The 21171-nt window shown below is 40.0% G+C and overlaps 1 protein-coding gene across 1 annotated transcript in view; it reads left to right on the plus strand.

The window, feature by feature from the left end:
- Positions 1-21171, plus strand: part of Pik3c2g (phosphatidylinositol-4-phosphate 3-kinase catalytic subunit type 2 gamma) — a 221596-nt gene that overhangs the window by 158361 nt on the left and 42064 nt on the right. Inside the window, exons 19-22 of the mRNA XM_051173115.1 lie at positions 8641-8821; positions 12739-12846; positions 17898-17990; positions 19693-19822. Coding sequence (XP_051029072.1) covers positions 8641-8821; positions 12739-12846; positions 17898-17990; positions 19693-19822 — 512 coding nt within the window. The remainder of the gene's footprint in view (positions 1-8640; positions 8822-12738; positions 12847-17897; positions 17991-19692; positions 19823-21171) is intronic.

Genomic DNA, 21171 nt, shown 5'->3' on the forward strand with positions numbered 1-21171 from the left:
AGTCTATGATTATGAAATCTGTGCTGAAGGCAAAGAGATGGTACAGTGCTTAAGGGCACTAGCTGCTCTTGCAGAGGACTGTTCACTCCGTCCAAACCAAGAGACTAACAATCACATATAACTCTAGCCCCAGATACTATGATGCCCTCTTGTGGACACTGTGGTCACTACACACATGTGGCATTCACTCACATACACACATACACACACAATAATATTTTTTAAAAGAAATAATCCCACATAATTATACAATGACTTATATACCACTGTGACAGAATTCACGTGACAGAGACGATGTAAGGAGGACGTATTTTGTATGAAACGTCTAAGGTGTCCCTGTGTCAGGGTGGGGGCGTTGGGGAGTGGGACGCAAGCAAGGAAGACAGGAAGCAAGCAAACCATAACAAGACGCCATAGCAAGACACAGCCTCCAAACCATAACTCCAGGGATCAGTTTCTTCCCACCGGGCCCCACCTTCTCTCTCCCAATAGTCTCCGTGCATTTTGAAACTTGTGTTAAGGGATCAAGCCGTTCATCAGGACTAACCTTTCAGGAAAGAGCTGTTGTGGGAATTTCTTTAACTACGTAAATCTGGGTTACATTTCTTTATGCTGTGGATTATTACTTTAACTGTGTAAAGAAAGGTGTGTTTGTTGTATTTGTTTATGCTGTTTCTATTTAATTATGAAAAGATATGTTGCATCTGTTTAACCCTCCCTGCCTAAGGAACCTGTTTGGTTTAATAGAGAGTGACCAGGTAGGCAGGAGGTATATCAGGGACTTCTGGACAGAAAGAGATCTGTGACGAAGAAAGGCAGGGTTGCCAGCTAGACTCAGAGGAAGCACAGACATGCAGGAGAGGTAAAAGCCATGAGCCACATAACAGCATGCTATAGAAATGGGTTAATTTAAGTTATCAGAACTAGTTAGAAACAAACCTATGCTAAGGCCAAGATTCCATAATTAATAAGAAGTCTCTGTCATTATTTGGGATCTGGCTGGTAGGACAGAGAAAGACTCGATACAAACAGCTTCACAGACACACACAGAAGTGTGTTGCCCCAATCTCCCAGGTGTTTCTTAATTCAATCAAGTTGTCAATCAAGAGGAGGCTTCACAAGCCTTTTAACTTCTGGAATGCGGAGGTCCTTCTTCTGTGACAATCTTCCTCGTGTACTCACTCAGATTTTTAACTGTCTCCTACAGTTTTCTTCACGATGACTGAATCTGGCAGCTTTTATTGTCTTTTGTGTCCTATCTTTGACCATCCACACCCTCTAATTCAAAGTGGAGCAGAATCTAAAACTCCTGTAGTTTTTAGCTATCAAATAACTCCGACTAGTCCTTTCCAACGCAAGGTTCCCTTTCTCTGTGATTCGGCACATTCTCGCCCCCATCCATTCCCTAACACCAGATGTGCTCTAGACTGGAAACCCGCAATGGGCAATCAGTGAGCTAGTGGCTTCCGGACTGACTTCCCATGTCCCTTGACTTTGAGGGTAGAGAGAGAAAAGTAAAAGAAAAGTAACTTCTACACACAGAAAAACAAAGAGGCATTAGCAAACTCCTAGTCTGAGCTGGGGTTCTACCCCCTCACAAGAATCCATTATCAAGAATGTTGTGGTTACTAGGTATGAGCTTTGGGGTGCTGGGATGGGGTGAGGGAGTGGAGGGGTGTGCGGTACCTCCATAGTGGGAAGTCTGGCTTTGGCTCCTCCTTTACCTACATATATGTGGTCCCACACAGTTGCGTTTCATGGGTTTATTAGAAATGTGAGAAAATTATAGCCCTGATTTGTAGAACAGTTGGGGTAGAAATGGCAGCCCAAATCTTTTCCAATTCTTCTCACTATGAGAGCCTTATCATCGCCTCCTGTTCGAATAATCCCAGGGGAAATGGCAAGAACTTTTACTGAGTGGCAGGCTCCCACGCTTGCACACATGTGAATCTCTGTAAGAACTCTCTGTATGCCTCCCTGCTCACAGTGCTCTGCAAGGCTGAGGGTCATAGGAGGACCACTGCAGTCCCAGGATGCCGATGACTCCTAGCTTCCAAGAAGCCCATCTGAGAACATGTGCAGACTTTCCAGAAGAAGTAATGCTCTGTGTAAGTGTATTCATCAGCCTAAAGAGCCTTGAGAGATAATCTGCAATTGATTCCCAAAGGCTGACACAACAGATTCACCTCCCCACAGCCAGTACAAGATGAGGCGTTTGTAGGCATCCCCGAGGGACAAGGATACATGCTATTCAACCTCATGATTCAGATGGTTCTTCATCCAAAGTCATCCTTCCAATCCAATATATCAGACTCTAAATGCTGTCATCTCAGCAGACTCGTCAGCTACCCAGGAGTGTGTAGACAGCCCTCCCTCCCTGCCCTTCGCCTATATCTGACCATGCCGTGTACACCCTGAACAATCTCACCATTACTATGTTGCTTGGATCAGCCCAAGATAGTCCCTCGGAATGTCTCCTTTCAGATGCACAACATTTGCCGGGACAAAGCAACAGATGGCACAGAAGCCCTTTCAGACTTCTAAGTGAATCAAAGAGTATGCTAATCGTAATAAAATAACAGTGAAATTTTCAGCATTATGGGAGAACATACATGTTCAAATGATCTGAGCCAAATCATGTTTTGAAACACCCTTTGGAGCTTTTTATGTTCCATGACAAAAAGCTATTTTTATTGCTTTATGGTTTCTCGTTTGTTTGTTTGTTTTATTCTGAAGGAGTGTCCGGAAGTTGATCACTCATTTAGTTCACTAGATTTGGCTCCTGATAATTTTTGTATTTATTTTCAATAATTAAGTTTGCCCCTAATTATCCTCAGTGCTGCTACTGGAGATGTTTAAAAAATATGTTCCACATTCTAAAGGTGACTCAAACAAATGAGTGAAAATTAAAAAAAAAAAAAATGAAGAAAGGGGGAAGTATGGGATTTGGCATACTCATCAGTTTTTATTTTTTTTTAATTACTTTTGAGACAAGGTCTCACTGTGTAGCCCCAGATATCCTCAAACTCACCCTGCAGACCAGACTGGCCTGGAACTCACAGGGATCTGACGGCCTCTGCCTCCCGTGAGCTCAAACTAAAGGTGTGTGCCACCATTCCCGGCCAACAGTTCTTACCATAGCAACTCAGAAGCCTGAGGCTGCCGAAGCTTGAAGCAACCAAGGGTTGCTTGGCTGCAACTTCACTTCAGGAGGCTTTGAGCATTCAGAGTGAACTCTGCTTCACGGGATTCCCCCATCCGGTCCTCTAGACACCACTGCTCCTGGATCGTCTCACAGCTAAAAGCAAAATAACAAGATGCTCCATTAAACCCACAAGAGGCTCCATTAAACCCCTCAGAATGTGTAACATATCTGAACATGCATACACAGTTCATACAGCTCCCAGGTCAGCACCAGGGCAAACCACATAGCTGAGCTGGCTGTGTGGTCCAGATAAGTATATTCTGGTCATAAGAAGGCTCTGGAGGTCTTCTGGCAATGTCGGGGATGAGCAATCTTTTTCAGAAGAGAAAGCATGGTGTTGGAAACATTAACCATATCTACTACACAGTGTTGGGGACAAAGGAATGGCCACCTATAAGCAAATAATAATCATCTACAACCATAATATTTACATAAGTGAGGTCAGTTGCATCTCATATATTTAAAAGTTTAAAAATATAAATAGCCTCTAAAGAAAAAAAAATGTAGCTATTTTCTATGTATTGCCTTTGTGAGCACTTTTATATTTCAGTAGTTACAAATTATTGGTATTGGTAAATAGATACTACCTGATGATGATTGACTGGGGATCACATATTTGTCTTGGCTCATACCGCCATGCAACTTTAGCAGGATGAATATTTGCAAAAGCAAATCTGTATGTAGGCAATGAACCAATCAAAAGGGCACCGTCATCTGTGCAAGGAGTACATAGTACGTTCCACAGTGTGAAATGCTAACCATATCTCTCAGCCGCTCAGATGTAAAATAAAACTAGCCACACTATTAAAATAGTAATATTAACAATTCTGTACGGAGTGTTGACTTCCAGCCTTTGGCTCTTCCAAGGTTCTGTGTCCTTGAAGGATTTACATCCTAGGATCTCCCAATGTTTTCTAGCACTAGTTTCCGGATCCACACACCTCAAATGATGTGGAAAAAAAAAATCAAAGGCAGGAGATAGAGTCCAGGAGTGGCCTTAAAGTCACTCGTTATGGTGGGACTCCATCCTTTTCTGATAATGGGTTGATGCCCATCTTCATTCACAGGAAATTCACAGTGGTAAAAGTCTCAGCTAGCCCCCGTGATGTAGGGCATTATGCTGTGGAGAACTAAAATTAAGAGCTGGCGGACTGAAGAGAATTTGGGGACAAAGGGGACTGGATGATGAGATTGCTGTGCCCTGTCCTGCTGGTAGACTGATGAGATGTGAATTCCTTTCTCTCCAGCAGGTTGCTTACCATGTGCCCAGATGCTTGTCATATGCCCGGAGACTTTAGAACTATTCTAATATCCAAGGAAAACCTCCATTTCGTGCTAGTTAAGGTTTATGGCTACTCTGAGCATCTTTGAGTCCAGAGGAGCCAAATAATTTAGAGACATGCCGTCCTGGCAGAAGCACTGTAAAGTTATGTTTCCTTCACTCTTGCTTCCTGTCTATAATACTGAGCACCGTCCAAATCTCCCCTGGCTATCTGGGTTTTGTGTGTGTATGCTTACTTCAGCGTTGCCAGGGCACACAATTGGGATAAGCGCATCAAAGCAACTGGATGAGAGATAATATCCAGGAACATCGCAGCTGGGTCTTGCAGGCCACAGGATGGACAGTCCCTGGGACTTTGAGATAGCTCGGAGTCTGTGCACGATCACATCCCCGTATCGTAAAAGCCTTCTCCTTCAGTGGGTCCTAATGCTCCTCAGTGCCTTGACCTTTACTTTCTATTTTTAAACATTTTTACTTGGCAATCTCTTTCAAAAAGGATTACTGTAACACTCCAGGGACACTAGCCAACTAATTGCGAGGTTTCTATAAACAGAAGCAATGGGTGAAAACCACAGCATGATGGATTTGCCTCTTCTAAGAGGGACTGTCACCGACGCACAGCTGAGAGACACCCCACTCGAAACTGCAGTCCAACCATTCGCGCAGTTGTTGAAAATTCAGGGCGCTGTTCATTTCTATTACCAGTAAAAATGTCTAAGGGCGCAGGAACAGAATAATTGGCCCCTAGTGGTCATCTCTAGTACTGTATGGTTTTATTCCTGTCATATGTAAAAACAAACTCCTCGCGGAGCATAGAGCAGGAGCAGGAGCCGGAGAGAGGGCCCAGACCTCTGTTCTCCCCAGTCTCTACATGCTGACTCCTCCTTACTACTTCCTCTCTCCTCCTTGTCTTCAAGAACATGAGCATGTGTTCTTGGCAGGATTCGGGATTTCAGCCAGCTACATTCTCCAAGAAAATCACAGCAGGAACCTCTGAGCATTCTCAGCCCTGATGCGTTTTACATAGTGGTCACATATATTCTCTATGCAAATCTCCGCTGCTTTACTCTTTTGTAGACAAGGAATCAAACTGATGTTTTCCTTCTTGAACTGGGAAACGGCATGCACAAGGCTTACAAAAGAAGTAATTTATTTCTGATGGAATGAAAAACAAATGCATTAAAACGCCAATCCAGTTCTGACAGTCCTTATGACATCAACCCTAAAACAGGCCTTTTCTTTGGTTATTTTAGTAAAAAGCTGAGGGTTTCATTTATACCAAGTAACATATTTTTATTATATACATAGGTAATAACATATATATATATGATATATATATATATATATCAGCTCCATGGTTGTGGATTTATACTCATAAACTGGAACAGGTTAAAATATTTCAGGGCACAATTGACTCAGTCTTCAAGGTGTAAGAAAATGCTGACAAATACGTGGGAAATGGAAACTCCGTACCACGCTGAACACAAATAAACTATTGAAGGGCACACCACCGCAACCCTTGGTGCAAGAGTCTGAAAGGCATCGTTCTCCATAGAAGATCTTGACGTTGTGCATGGTTTTGCCTGATCTTGCAGGTTCGTGTTCACGTCACACATTTCCTGGGAATCTTCAAACGATGCTATGGGTCATTTATGACCCACCGGCGCTTCGAAACTCTCATCGTGCTGATAAGCGTTCTCCCTTTCATAGTAACCAGGTTATCAGTGCAGCACATTTTTCCTGCCAGGGACCCTCAGATCCTTCCAGTTTCTTTACGTTCATATGTTTCTCGTGCTTTCCAGGAGAAACTAAGGAGTGATATCTCACACAGGGTTGTATTTGCTTTGGGACATAGAAGGAGGCAGTGAAGATGGGCTGGCTCCGTGAGGCTTGTGAAAGAAGAGGCATTAGCTTTTAAAACCGCGGCCGCTTATCTTCAGATGCTACAGAACAGAAAGTTGAACAGATGAAAGCAAGCATGCTAGACTGATGAGAGATGTCATATGTCTCTCATATTGGTTAATGAATAAACCACTGTTAGCCAATAGGAAAGCAAGACAGGCAGGTCTAGGAGACAAGGAAGAAAGAGGAAGTAGTAAGGAGGAATCAGCATGTAGAGACTGGGGAGAACAGAGGTCTGGGCCCACTCTCCGGTAACATGAGACCACGTGGAAATACTTAGATTAATAGAAATGGGTTAATAATTAAGACAGAGCTAGCCAATAAGAAATTAGTACCTGGCCAACAGCATTATATCAAATACAGAGTCTCAGTGTGTTATTTGGGGCTGGCGCCACACTGAGACCAGGCTGGCAGAAAACTTATTTGTAACAATACTAGACCTTTGCATTGTACTGTATGTTGGACAAGGATGCAAAACCGGAAGTGAAGGATGACATACTCTGTAATGGTTTCTGCTAACTATCAAGGGTCCAGACTCACCATAGAGACAAGTCTGTAGCCTGGCTGTGAATGTGAGGGAGTTTCTAAATTGTGTTTATTACAGTGGCTCAGACGACCCGCCCTAAATGTGGACAGCATCATTGCATGGGCTTGAGGTCCTGCACTAAATGAAAAGGAGAACATAAGCTAAGCACCAGCACCCACGGTTTGCACTTCCTGACTGTGATTGATGTGACGTGGTGTGCCATGGCATGGTGTGATGTGATCAGCTGCCCTATGCTTCTGCTTGGTGAATGGTTCCCTCAGACTGTGAGCCTGAACAAACCCTTTCATCCTTCATGATCTGCAGATATTTTACCACAGCTAAGAGAAAGATACCTAATGCATGCTTCTAGCTTTGTTTGGTTGGTTGGTCTTGCTTTTTGCTTTTGTGATTTTTGTTTTTATGATTTTTGTTTTTGTTCCTTGGCTATAATGCCAAACTTTCTTTTCTAGTAATCTTGTCCCGTAATTTTCCTCAAGCTCTTCTTCTAGCTTGAATACTATTTTCAGAAGAGGAGAAAATTGAAGACTAATTGAGATTACAAGAATCAATCTGAGAGTAGTTAAGTTTCAAAGGAATTGTTCCTTTTTATTCTACTCTTGTGTTTTAGGGCATAATAGAAAGTAAGGTTTTAGCATATTGTAATTGCTTTTAAGGCAATATAAATTGCCAAGCAGCAGACAGGGTAAACAAATTCCTGTCACTGCTCGCTTTCCTTGCAAGCATCCTCACCCATGCTCCATGAGCAGACTGCCAGGCACACTGAAGTTGACACGGGGAAGCTGCAAAATGCAAAATGGCTCCATGCTCCAAGGTCATGATTACATCAGCACTGTACATTCTAATCAACTCTACAGTAAGGATTATTATTTTACACACAGAGAAAGAAAGTTCAGGGGCTGGAGAGATGGCTCAGCAGTTATGAGAACTTACTGCTCTTGAGGAGGACCTGAATTCAGTTTCCAGCACCTAACTCAGATGACTCACAATCACCTCTAACTCCATCCAAGGATCCAATGCCCTATTCTGGCCTTCCAAGGCACCTGCACACACATGGACACACACACACACTCACACACACACACACACACACACCTACTTTAAGAAGTGAAATATCTTTTTTAAAATGCAGAAAGAATGTTCCAGCTTAAGTGGTTTACATGGTGTAGAGGTAAGAATTGAATCCAGCAATGTCTGGAAACAAACAAAAACAACTTCTTGCCCTACAATGCCCTCTTTCAGATTGCCAGGGGACATTCTGGGAGTGGGGTGGGATCCATACATATGTATGTGATGGATTGGGGTAGATAGCTTGACAAAAAGTTGGCCTTCATGGCTAAACTACAGTGTAACATCATCCCTTGTCAAAAAGTGTTCGTAAATCCTTGTCCATATTTTAGTAATTCTGAGATTTCCTGGCTTAAGTGTTTGTTGCAAAAGTAAGAACAGTGAGAGAAGGAAAAATCCATTGGGAATTAAAAGAAGAAAGGGAGAGTCTGTATTGATTCTTCTCTCTTGGAGGCTCATTAGCTATCAGATGAAGTTTGATGACTGCCAACAAATACACAGCATTCTTCCCATTTTAAGCTGCTAAACTGCCCCCAGCCATGACTTCCAGATTAGTCTGAAATGTACTTATTGTTCCTGCTGGAGGTGGTTTTAAGAGAATCTCCTTCAGAGCCAGGACTTGTGTTTTCTCTCCTCCAGGCTGCTGAGGGAGGCACAAGATGAAGCCTGCTTTAAAAGCTGGTATCAGAAGCTGTTGGCTGCTCTCCAGTTCAGCGCGGGAGAAGCCTTGAACGATGAATTTTCCAAGGAGCAGAGGCTGGTGAAACTTTTGGGGGATATTGGAGAGAAAGTGAAATCTGCCAGTGACCCCCAGAGACAGGTTGGTGAAGAAATCAGTCTTTAGCATACTGTAAAATGTCTACCTTTGAGTCAACTGTTTCAGTTTCATACCTTGGAAAACAATACTTAGTCACAATACTTTCAAATTAAGTATTTTTCCCCATTTACTTTTCTTAAATTTAGTAATATAATCGGTCATCAGGACACAAATGACTTTGGTATGTAAGTAGCCTCGTGTGACACACACTAGTCATAACAGGAAGACACATACTTGAAAGCAGTTTGAGAGAAGAAAAAAAAAACCCTGATGAAATTATTTTGCTCTTATTTGTGTGTGTGTGAATATGTCCATGTGTGAGTATGTTCACATGAGTGTAGATATTCCCACAGGCCAGAAGAAGCCAGCAGAGCAGTTATAAGCAGTTGTGAGCTTCCTGACTTGGGCTCTGAGAACAGAACTCAAATCCTCTGGAAGATTAGCAAACACCCTTAGCTTTTAAGTGGCACTGTATGATCTCTACAGACCCCTGAGCTTACAACCTTAACACTGTCACACAGCCAGGCTTCTTGGAGAAGATCACAGTCTAGCTCCGTATTGTTCTAAAAAGCAGTTTGATAAGAAAAATTAAATAAACCTCAACAATACCATGAGTAGTCATTATTTTTATATTAAGATCTACATGAAACAGTGGTTCTCAACCTTCCAAATTCTACACAACCTTTTAATCCAGTTCCTCATGTTGTGGTGACCCCCCCAACCACAAAATTATTTTTGTTGCTCCTTCATAACAGTAACTTTGCTACTGTTATGAATCATAGTATAAATATCTACATTTTCTGATGGCCTTAGGTCACCCCCATGGAAGGGTTTTTCAACTCCCAAAGGGGCTGCAACCCAAAAGTTGAGATCCACTCACATATAATAACTAAATTGTCCTGCCAGTTTCTCTCTGGCATAGCTGCATCTAACTGTTCTTTTTCTTGACTTAAATGGAACACATTGGATCTTTTTAATTACCTGCATCATTAGCTCCCTTCATTGAGGGGAACCATTAAGGGAGTTGTTTAAGTCTGATGTTGCATAAGCAGGAGGGCAGTGGCTACCCACCCTCTGCACAAAGAACATTATTCAATAGCAGTTAAGTACTCACCACAGACAAGAAGCTAAGGGCAGAAATTACGGTTAAAACATAATCTTGTCTTCAAGGAAACTCATAATTCCTGCTCATTGTCTGAAGTCAATAAGAATGTCCAACGAGACAATATGAAAATAGCAACATACAGAATATGCTAAGTTTGTTTCCCAGCTAGGATTTTCCTACTGGAAGCCATTGCCTTTAGTAAAAATACCAGAAGCGGTGCTACTTCATCTACCAGGCAGTGGGAACTAAAAGGGATAAATATGGAATGTGTTCTTTAAGTGGAAGACACATGAAAGGTACCACTTCTCAAATCCTTGGATCCCCCCATTAAAAAAATTAAAAAGATGGAATGTGTTTTTTAAGTGGGAGACACATGAAAGGTACCACCTCTCAAATCCTTGGATCCCCCCATTAAAAAAATTAAAAAGGATAGCATATTTTATAATTTAGTAGAACTTTCCAGAAATTTGGGTTTAGGTTTGTTTCGCATCCCCTGTTTTAGAATTCCTCAGTGTTGAGGTGCACACCATAGCTAAATAATCCTGGTAGTCTTTGATAGCTTACATCAAGTTCCAGAGTGATGCTGGTATTACTAACTTTATCATGTTAACTGTCAATGTTGGTTAAAAAAATACCTTTTTCATATGAAAACAAGAGGTGAGTAAACAAGAGGTAGGAGGGTCTCTCACTCTCTCTCTCTCTCTAAGTTTAGCATTTTATTATAGTTCAGTATTTGTTATTGTTTGAGAATTCCGTGCATGCATATGACATGTCTTTGATTAAATTAACTCCAATTCTGTCCCCTCAAATCCTCCTGTATCTTCCCTAACATTTTTCCTTCTCAACTTTACCCATGATTATTTTCTTTTTCAAATCAGTGAGTCCACTTAGTACTTCCAGTATGTGAACAGGTGTAAGGTCGACTACCAGAGCACGGGCAATCCACCATCAGGGCTACATCTCACAGGAAACTCCCTCTACGAGCAGCTACCAATCACCGATAGCTCTTCAGGAAGGGGTGGGACTTTGTGAGCCCCTCCCCAATCCATGTTAGGATTTTGACCAGCTTGATCTCATTTGGCCTCATTCATGCAGACACAACCACTGTTAGTTCATACATAGAAGAGCCCTGGCATGTCAAAAACAAAAGCAAAACAAAAACCAAACAACAACTTTGTACGTCAATCAACAGCAACCTTCTCTTCTACCCTCTCTTCAACCGTGAACCCTGAATAATGCTCTTGTGATTTTTATTTTGTTAGTGTTGTGTATGATGTCTCAGGGTGTGCACACATGCCATGCTGAGGGACTGGAAGCCTGAGTAAAATTTTTAGGAGTTGATGCTCTTCTGCTGTGGGGTCCAGGGATCAAACTCTGATTGTCAGGCTGGCTTAGGGAGTACTTTTACCTGCTGAGCCATCTCTTATGCTGATAGCTTTCCTTTAAAAAATATATATATATATATATATATATGTGTGTGTGTGTGTGTGTGTGTGTGTGTGTGTGTGTGTGTGTGTGTGTGTGTATAATCTGTTTAAATGAAAAACATTGAATTAAACATAACTGCAGAAAATGGCGAAGAGATTTTGCTTAATGGGAGTGTTACCACAAAACTCCACATTAGCTTCCCTGAACCTCCAGAGAAATTAGGAAATAAACACCCAACTCTTAAAGGAAAATTGGAAGCCCAACTTCTAAAAGAAAATTGTTTGATTTACAGTCTGGCCAAATCAGGGAAGGGTGACTGCTAATTCCTCTCATTTTCCTGTAACAGTATTGGAAAAAAAAATGCAACCAAGGCCAAAAATTGTGCTCCAGCTAATACACCTGTGAGACAAATCGTCAGAACTGTTGGCAACATCTTCCCATGTGTCAGCACTGTGCAATTACTGGAGAAATTTGAATTCTCTGGCTTCTGTTAATTTCGAGTCCCTCTCTGAGGAGCATAGATTCCCCTCCATGATATCATCAGGCAAACCCACATATACTTAATACAAGCAGGGAAAAAATGCAGAAAAATGTCAGGTGGAATTTTCCCTCTTTCTTTTTGATCCTGAACAAAATAGATTTTGTCATTTGGCATGAATCAAGAGTAAGAGTTAAGAAACTCTCCAGAGTTAACCTCTACTAGCCAAATTAAATTTCACCTTCATCGTTCCCACAAAGAACTTTCAAATCTGCAATGGAAAGAACTTAGAAATGCATCCACTGGTATTGCATGAACAATTTGTTCTCATAAATTAGCAATCCTGACAGCACAGTGTCATTTACACTTGTGTCGCTGTTTTACTAACATATATATAATATTTTTAATAAAATGCATTGACTATTACATGCAAAACTTGGTAGCTATAAATGAAGATTTCAGGAGATTACTTGAAAAAGATCACGTGAATAATTGCTTAACACTAGGGTTTGACATCAGTGGACCACACTCAACTCCAACCCACCCTGATTCCTGACGACTGCACAATGTTTTGTTTGACAGTTGCTTCCAGCTGAACTTGAGGTCATTGAAAAAGGACATGAACTCTTTGGCTGGGTGTTTTCAGCCTCTCTCCTATTGCTCCTCCCTGTTGCTCCCTCATCTGTCATTTACCCCCCTACCTAATCCCACAGTCAATCACAATACCTCCACCCACCCCTACCCCCACCCCCCACCCCCCCCCCCCCCCCCCCCCCTCCCGCACCCCTACCCCCCCACCCCGAGGCAGAGTTTATTTGATCAATAGAAGGAAGGTGCAACTCAAATAAAGAGTTAAGCTCCTTGCAATTTCTTAAAACTTGTTTTTTTCTCTGGTTACTTTTCTCACAGGATATACTAAAGAAAGAGATTGGCAACCTGGAAGAATTCTTTAAAGATATAAAGACTTGCCATCTTCCTCTGAACCCAGCCCTGTGCATAAAAGGAATCGACCATGATGTAAGTCAACTCATTCAGTAGATAAGTGGGTTGTTTATCATTTTATTATTTAGTTCACCAAATATTTTTAAGTAGTATAAATAATTCACAAACAAATATTGCAACTACCTTAAGGAAAATAATTTAATCCCGTCCATACCATATATTATGTTTCACTCATTGTGCAGAGCTGAAGAAATATTGATCCTGTAGTATACTCTGTTGGCTTAGAAACAAACTGTCAGTTTATTGAAAAAATAAAAAAGAACAAAAGTTTTTCTCACACTGAGTAGATTTGTTTTATTACATGATGTGATTGAACTGGGAACTTCATGCATGAAATTTTTCCATATCCGCCTGAGTTATTAAGGAATGTACCAGCTGGCAGAACTGGTTACAATGTCATGCCTATTCATGCTATGTGTACAACATGTCTATTACGTTAATATCTTCAGCCATCCATCTCCATTTTGATTAAAATTAATATGCAAGTGCCCACATATAAATGTGCTATATATTTTGTGATCTTACCAATGCCTGTAAAGTCTTTCCTAGTATTTTCAGACTCATGACTTCTTTAGCCTTCTATTCCTAATCCTCTGTCATGCGGTACCTCTTCAATAACTTTTCTCTGACTTGGAATCTTCCTTTCTCCTTTGTTCTCACTAAGCTTTATTATCTCCCTTCTCAAAAACGCTAGAGTAGAAAGACACTAATAGGGAAAATGATTGATAAGTGAGATATCAAAGTGAAGAGGTTAAGCTATCATGCATAAGCAGTAAATGATACTGAGACAAATCATAAGACAACAAACCCAACAGTTAGGAGAAAATCAGTCTACTAGTGGTGTAAATGTGAACAGGTTGCTGAAGATTTTATTCCACACCTCATCGCTATGGCTTTGCTACTGACAAGGCCCCTTACAAACTTTCCTGATATGCTTCACAAACATAATTGGAGAGAAAAAAAAATAACAAGACACTAAATCCTATAAATTGGCATATATCCATGGGGGCTAAAATTTAAAATGCTTGAGTTTTCAAGTGTTAGCTGTATTCATTGGTTAAGAAATAAAGACTAAGCATGTTAGAGATGCTAAACAGAAAAACATGATCACCAATGCCAGTTCTTTTTTTTTTAGAGAGTGGGGAGAAGAGAGAGGGAAAGGGGGGAGTTTAAAGGTATAGAATAATTTTATTTTGACAACTACTAAAATTATAAGTACATTTTGGTTTAGACATGCCTTGGGGTAGGAGGTTTCTGCAGGCAGTGTTTGCATAAGGACTGGTCCCTGGAAGGCAGCAGGAACTGCTGGGCCAGTAGTCAACAGTGTGGGAGATGCTAGCTCACCCCGCTGCTAAAGCTGTACTCCTTCCCTATACTGCAAGTACAGTCCTGCTGCTCTGGCGCTGCCCCAAGTAGAGCCACCTCCTGGCCCTACATGCTGTGTCTCCCTCTCTCTGCAACAGAGGAGAACATGTGTGAAACAGCCACAGGCAACATTGACATAACCATATGACATTCTCATGGCGCAGTTTCATCTGTCCTCCAGTCCTAGTGAGAAGTTGGGTGAGAAACCTTACAGCTGAAATGGATGTGAAAAAGCTCTCCTTCCAATAGAGATGCTTAGAGAACATTCTAGCGTCTACACTGTCGAGAAGCCATGCGCAAGCAATGAGTGTGGCAAGGCCTTCAGTTAGAAAAAATGCTTCATTAGTCATCGGAATCTCCATGATGGGAGACAAACACACACACAAACTCAATTTGGAAGAACTGTCATTTAGAACTCTTTAATTGTCGACTGCGAGTGAACCATTGCACAGAAAATCCTTTGAATGCAATGTGACAAGGCATTCGAGTCTTTTTCTGTGTGACAGACATCACACAAACAAAGCCACTCTCTAAATGTCTAGTCACGTAAGCATATGAGGTCAAAATTCACACTTCATTATACAATAAAAAATCACATGTGTAATGGACTTTATAAATGCAATGAACATGAGTTCTTCTGTTATAGTGCTGGTCTCATTGTCTGTCAGAGACACCTTACACATGACCTAAGGAAGCTCTTTGGTGTGTGTAGATCACTATCTCTCATAGCTTCCTGCATACCAAAGAGTTCACGGTGGAATGGATCCAATGAGTTCAGTCAACGTGGGGAAATCTTCAGTCTGGCTTCTACCAGTGGGAGAAAAACTCAGGCCTGGCTCAAGTTATTTTGTAAAGCGTAGCTCTCAAAGGCAGACAACAAGAGGGCTGTGGCTTGAGTTTTGTTCCTTTTGCAAGAAAATTCCTCAGTCATGCCCTCTCAGGGAATCCCTAATTGTACAATTCCTCTATTTCCGTTCAAGCTGCTGATGTATGATCATTTGAGAAAGTTGAGAGTCTCTTAATGAAGTCTCTTTGTGGATGGAAAAGCGAGGACCAGGCATTTTATTTACTTACGGTTTCTATTTTTATATCTGTGTCGATCGTCTCTGCTTCTCAAGGACAGAGGTCATTCTCTTTCCCCTTTTATCTTCTTTTCTTCCTTCTAGTTTTACCAAACATGAAATAACCGGCAAGACTTTGATTCAGACCTCCCTGCCCCTTGTTCATGACCCTTTTTAGCCACCTTTTAATCTTCTACTCTTGAGCTGTCCTCTATGGTTTACCTTTCCCCACTCAGAAAATTCTTCCTCTGCCTATTAATGTGTTTGTCTCTCATAATCTTCAAGATCTAGGTCATCTCCAAATGACTTTGCTCTTCAGATATTCCTCCATTCAACTGTGATAAATCTCTTTGTGAATTCTCAAGTTAATGTGTATGTATATGCATGCATGCCAATTTCCACTGACATTTTAACTAGATGCAGGGCCTCTTTCTGTTAGCATCCAGATAATGGTCTGTGCATTGCAGTTGTTGATAATAGAGTATTTTGACATGACTTTCAATAAGTATACTGTATGTGAAAGCAAAAAAATGAAACAATGGAGGCAGAATAGGTCCAGGTAAAATGTGAGTGTCTCAGGTATTTACAGTCACCTTTAGACTTTTTCTATTCTCTTGACCTGGTATCCTTCAAATAAAGCCCCAATAATTGGAATTCAAAATGTATACAGACTTATTTCTGTCCAATATAGGATTTATTAATTATATAATATAAGATCATAAAATTCACTAATAATTCTATAACATGGCAAGATCATATAATTCACTAAAGGATTATATGGTTCTCACAGCAGAAACTCATACTTCTCAGGTAACCTCATCTTTAAAACTATAAAACTCAAATTGACTCAGCAAGCAAGGGTGTTTGTTTGGTTAGAAATTAGATTAGATTTGTGTTGACAACTAAGTTAAGAAATAGATTCCTTTCTTTTCAGTTCATACCGATTTCAGATGTCAGATGCACATATTCAAGCTCAACCTTCAATACATATTGATGTCATATTTTACTGGCTTGATAGATTGAACATACCAAATCCCTTTCTTTTCTTTGATATTGATTTAACTCTTTACCTTCAATATGAATTCTCTACAACTCTATGCACAGGAAGTCTTTCAACCCTCAAATAAATTGGGAAAATAAGCAAGAGGGAAAGTTGGGTGGAAATAGTCAACTTAAGATATAAATAGGAAATGTGATGAAAAAAGGAAACTATGCTGTGTTGTTGTCTACACAGAAAACATTCACTAAAAATGCAATGTGTTGATTCTTTAAGTACCTTGTTGCTCTCAAGCTCAGCAGAATGTGTCTCATACTCATTAGCTCATGTATCTCTTATCAAAATCAATGAGATAAGGTTTCTTATTCTGTAAAGACACATTAGGCAATAATTTTAAAATCTTATTGCTAATAAAAAAGGGCCAAGATTAGAATTCAGATTTCTCTTATCCATGTTTCTTTAATCTGTGTTCCAGAGTAAAATACAAATTGAAAGAAAATAAATTTAAACGGCAGATTTAACTTTAATCTCTTAGCCAAGTATTATAAACACAACAGCTATATACCTCTTAGTTTACTTTGAGCATATACATTTCCATTGCTTGATGTATTATTAGTGACTTTTCTGTAGCTGTGATAAAGCCACTTAAGGGGGAAAGGATTTGTCGTGGCTCACAGTTCCAAAGAGATATAGTACATCATGGAAGGAAAGGTAGGATAACAGGCAGCTGAAGCAGAACACTGGCTAATCACATGGCTCTCCACACATAAGAGGCAGAGAGAGGGAAAGGAGGAAGTGGGAAGCAAAGCTAATTCGAAGAGTTACTCCTTCAGCAAGAATCCACGTCCAAAAGTTTCTATACCCTTCTCAAATAGCACCACCATCTGTGGATCAAGTTTTTAAACGTATGAGTTTATGGAGGACATTTCTTAGTTAAACACCACACTTACACTTCACAAAGATTATTCACATACTGATAAGATAGTGAGGGATGGTACATAACTTCATCTTGCTTCTCTGAAAGATGTGCAATTTAAAACTTGAGAATTAGTTCTGGAATTTTCCATTTAATAATGTGGAATATGGTTGACAATTGTATTGGAAGGTTTTTAATCTACTAAAATGCTGGGTTCTCAACTTCAAAGTATAATATTTATTCCCCTCCTTATTTGAAGAGGGTATGTTTTACAATCTCTTAAAGAGAATGTGGGCTCATATCCATAAATATTGTGGTTTTCCCCTATGTATAGCCTATTCCATGTGAATGTATTACACAAAGATTGTTAACATACTTATAAGATAATGAGATGGTACATAACTTCATCTTGGGCTTAGAAAGATGTGCAATTTAAAGCTTGAGAATTAGCTCTGGAATTTTCCATTTAATAGTATGGAATATGGTTGACTATAGGTACCCAAAACTGCAGGAAGCAAGATATGAAGAAAGGTACATAGTGACAAACACTTGAGGTTGGGAAAATAATGTTAGTGTGTTTATCTTTTGACAAATAAAATTTTTTGTTTCACAGTTTAAAATCACACTTATTTGTTATGTTTACTCATCCAACAAATCACGGGGCTGAGATTTTCAAAAGGTGTTGTCTTTGCCATATTTTGTTCACCGTTTTTCTCTTCTCCTACAGGCATGCTCATATTTCACATCTAATGCTTTGCCATTGAAGATCACTTTCATCAATGCTGATCCAATGGGCAAAAACATTGGTGTTATTTTTAAGGTATAGTAACTCTCCTGGATCCCAAAATTGATTTCATAAACAGAACTATTGATTTATTGCTCACAAAAAGAAATGATTGCAGTTATTTTCCTTTGGCAAAGACACAGAGCTTTCCCAATTATTTTAGAGTCTGTCTCTTAACTGAATTATGGTGCATGCCAAGCTGATTGGCAATAAATCAAATGTTACTGGCTAAATGCCAAGTATCCTTCAGTTCAAATCTTAAAATAAATTTGAATAAATGAAAGCATGGGATCACTTTTGAAAGAGAAAGTGAAATGTGTGAGAAGCTTCCAGAAGCAGATTTTTCTTTTGTTCTAAGACTTAAAAAGACAAAAATATTGAAGGATATTACCTGGAAGCTGGTAACTTTAAGATAGAATGTTTGTTCACAAGTATTTGCTTATTGCTTATTTATTATTTTATGTACACACACACACACACACTTATTATGAAGCATGACAAGAGGTCTTCTGAGAGCTGGTTTTCTTCTTCTACCATCTTGGGAACTGAACTCATCAAGCATGGCCTTTACTCACTGAACCATGTAAGCATCTCATCATCTCACCAAACGTTTATTCTTAGTTTTGCTGTTGTTGTTGCTTGTTTATCTTTTTCTCATCCTTTTAATTTTGAAGAGAAAGTTTCATGTAGGCTCTCTTCGAACTTCTGACCCTCCAGCCTCTACCTCTTTAGTGCTAAAATTATAGGCATGAACCAGCACTTGCCTAAGTAAATTGGATTATTTTCTTTTCTCTATAAATAAAAAATAAATAAGGAGCACTTCAGTCCTCATATGAACTCACTGGAGAATAAAGGCAGTAAGAGGGTTGAAGATGTGGCAGGGTGCAGGGAGACACTGACAAGGAGGGCTGAGTAGAAGTACGAGTCTGCTAGTCATCCAGTTGACACAGCCAACCATTCAGCAGTGTCCAGGATGAATCTTTGGTGGATCCTGGCTAGTTCTGAAAATGAGGATGATGGTGCTGGCACTTGGCCTTCGATTCTCAAAAAACTTGAGCATCACTGACCCTAAACATTCTATTTTTCATGAAGAAAAAGAAACCTTAGCATGAGTCATCTTTGTATAAATTAAAGCACAGTTGAATGATCAAACTCTTAGTTATATGAAAGCACAGAGTTCTCCCCTTTGGGAGCCATTATGCTTCCTTCAACTATGATGAAAAACACCCCTTTTGTTGTTTCTTATTTTCAGGGGCAGTTTCCTCTGGAAACTATCTTGCATACTTCACAGTAGAAGTCAATGATGCTCAGGTACCACATCAGACATTTGCACATTATGGCACAGTGAAGAAGCCACCAGGATTCTAATTGCATCTCTGTACATAAGCTTATGACAGACTTCTAGATCTCCCTTGATTGAGCTGAAACCTGGGTCAACATTCATTGTGCCTCTCTGCGTTAGAGTTTGAGCATAAGAAACTGTGTGCAGATAATGAACGAGGAGATTACTATCCAGGGTAGCATTCCAAGCAGTGCCTCCTATTCTGCAGCTGGAGCTCCTGTGACGTGACACTTCAAAGGCCAGATGTCCCTCTCGTTGTCTGCTTTCAGTGGTAACAAAACAAGGAAAACCACTTTAAGTTGTGCTGGAACAATATTCAAGGGGAAAAGGGGGTGTGGGCCACATTGAGGTGATTTGAATGGCACTTGGTGTGAGCTTGCAATTTTGTTTTGACAGGCTGGGGATGATCTTCGGCAGGACATGCTTGTTCTGCAGATTATTCAAGTGATGGACAACATCTGGCTACAGGAGGGCCTAGATATGCAAATGATTATTTATAGATGTCTGTCCACGGGAAAAGCCCAAGGTCAGTACAGATTTGAAAATGAGGTGATTTACATTATTTATCTCACTCATTCTCTAGTAACATACCACAAACCTACAGCTCTTAGGCTCCACTTTCAAAGATCCAGAGACGTACATTCCCTTCCTAAGAAATAACAGTTTTCAAAACTGCAAACCAGGATGATTGATGTTAGATATTAGATGTTAGATATTAATCTTGACTTTGCAATTCAGATGTTAACTATGATGTTCTTCGCTTCCCTCTAGGAATTAGTTGCTTTAATGACTATCCATTTTTTTCTTCATTTCCTGAGATAATGTAGATTTTTGACATCTGCAGTGATGATATGGTATCCAGTATCACAGACCACTGCTGTAACAGATATTGACAGCCCAGGAAGATATTCAGGTCCAGACTTGAAAGTCTGGAAGTTTTCTCCTAAATGCTTGTCACTTTTCCCAAGTACAAAGTCAACCTTTGATAAGTCTAGCACCATGCATAATAAAATAACCTGTCCATTCAAAACCATTATCACTATTAACACACAATCTGCACGTGTTTAAAGTAATCCTAAACATTACTAAACACATGGTATAACAACACTTATTTTCTATTTATTACTTATTAGTGTGTGTGTGTGTGTGTGTGTGTGCGTGGGCGCAAAATGTGTGTGCGTAGTAGCATGCATGTAATGTTGCATGTGTGGAGGTCAGGTGACAGTTTGGAGGATCAGTTCTCTCCTTCCTCCATGATGGTCTTGAGTATCAACCTTAGGTCACCAGGCTTGGATGGCAAGAGGATTTACTTGCTAACCCATCTCATCAGCCCAGAACTGGCATTTGATTTTAAAAAAAGAATTTTGAATAGCTATAAAGTCAATCAAAATGAGAAAGCATGCATACTTTGAAGATACTTCAGTATCTCTTTTCCTTTGTTAAACCCAAACATATAGAATAAAAGGCTAAGTCATTTAGATTCACTGGTCAGTTTTATTTTGGGAGAATAGTGATGTTTTTATTTTGCAAGTTTGCTAAATTTCGTATTAATTGCACAAAACCATGGTATTTCCTACCTAGTTATACTACCTCTAAGTAGTGACCTTTAAAAAATATTATTAATGGTGACTATTCATCCTATATACTGTAGAGTTCAATAAAGATCATTTCCTTAAAGCACACTGTGTATTTCAGTCATAGTCACCCTCATACCCTTTTCTTTCCCCTTCATGTTGGTCCCCTTTCACCCTGGGGCCTCTTTCCTTGCATGCCATATATGTGTATGTATATGTGTACATATGTACACATATATGTGCATGTATGTATTCACATGTAAATGGTTTTATGTCTCTACAAAAAAATGTAGAGCCCACA

The sequence above is a fragment of the Phodopus roborovskii genome, unplaced genomic scaffold (genome assembly GCF_943737965.1).
Source record: "Phodopus roborovskii unplaced genomic scaffold, PHOROB, whole genome shotgun sequence".
In the NCBI taxonomy this organism is placed as follows: domain Eukaryota; kingdom Metazoa; phylum Chordata; class Mammalia; order Rodentia; family Cricetidae; genus Phodopus; species Phodopus roborovskii.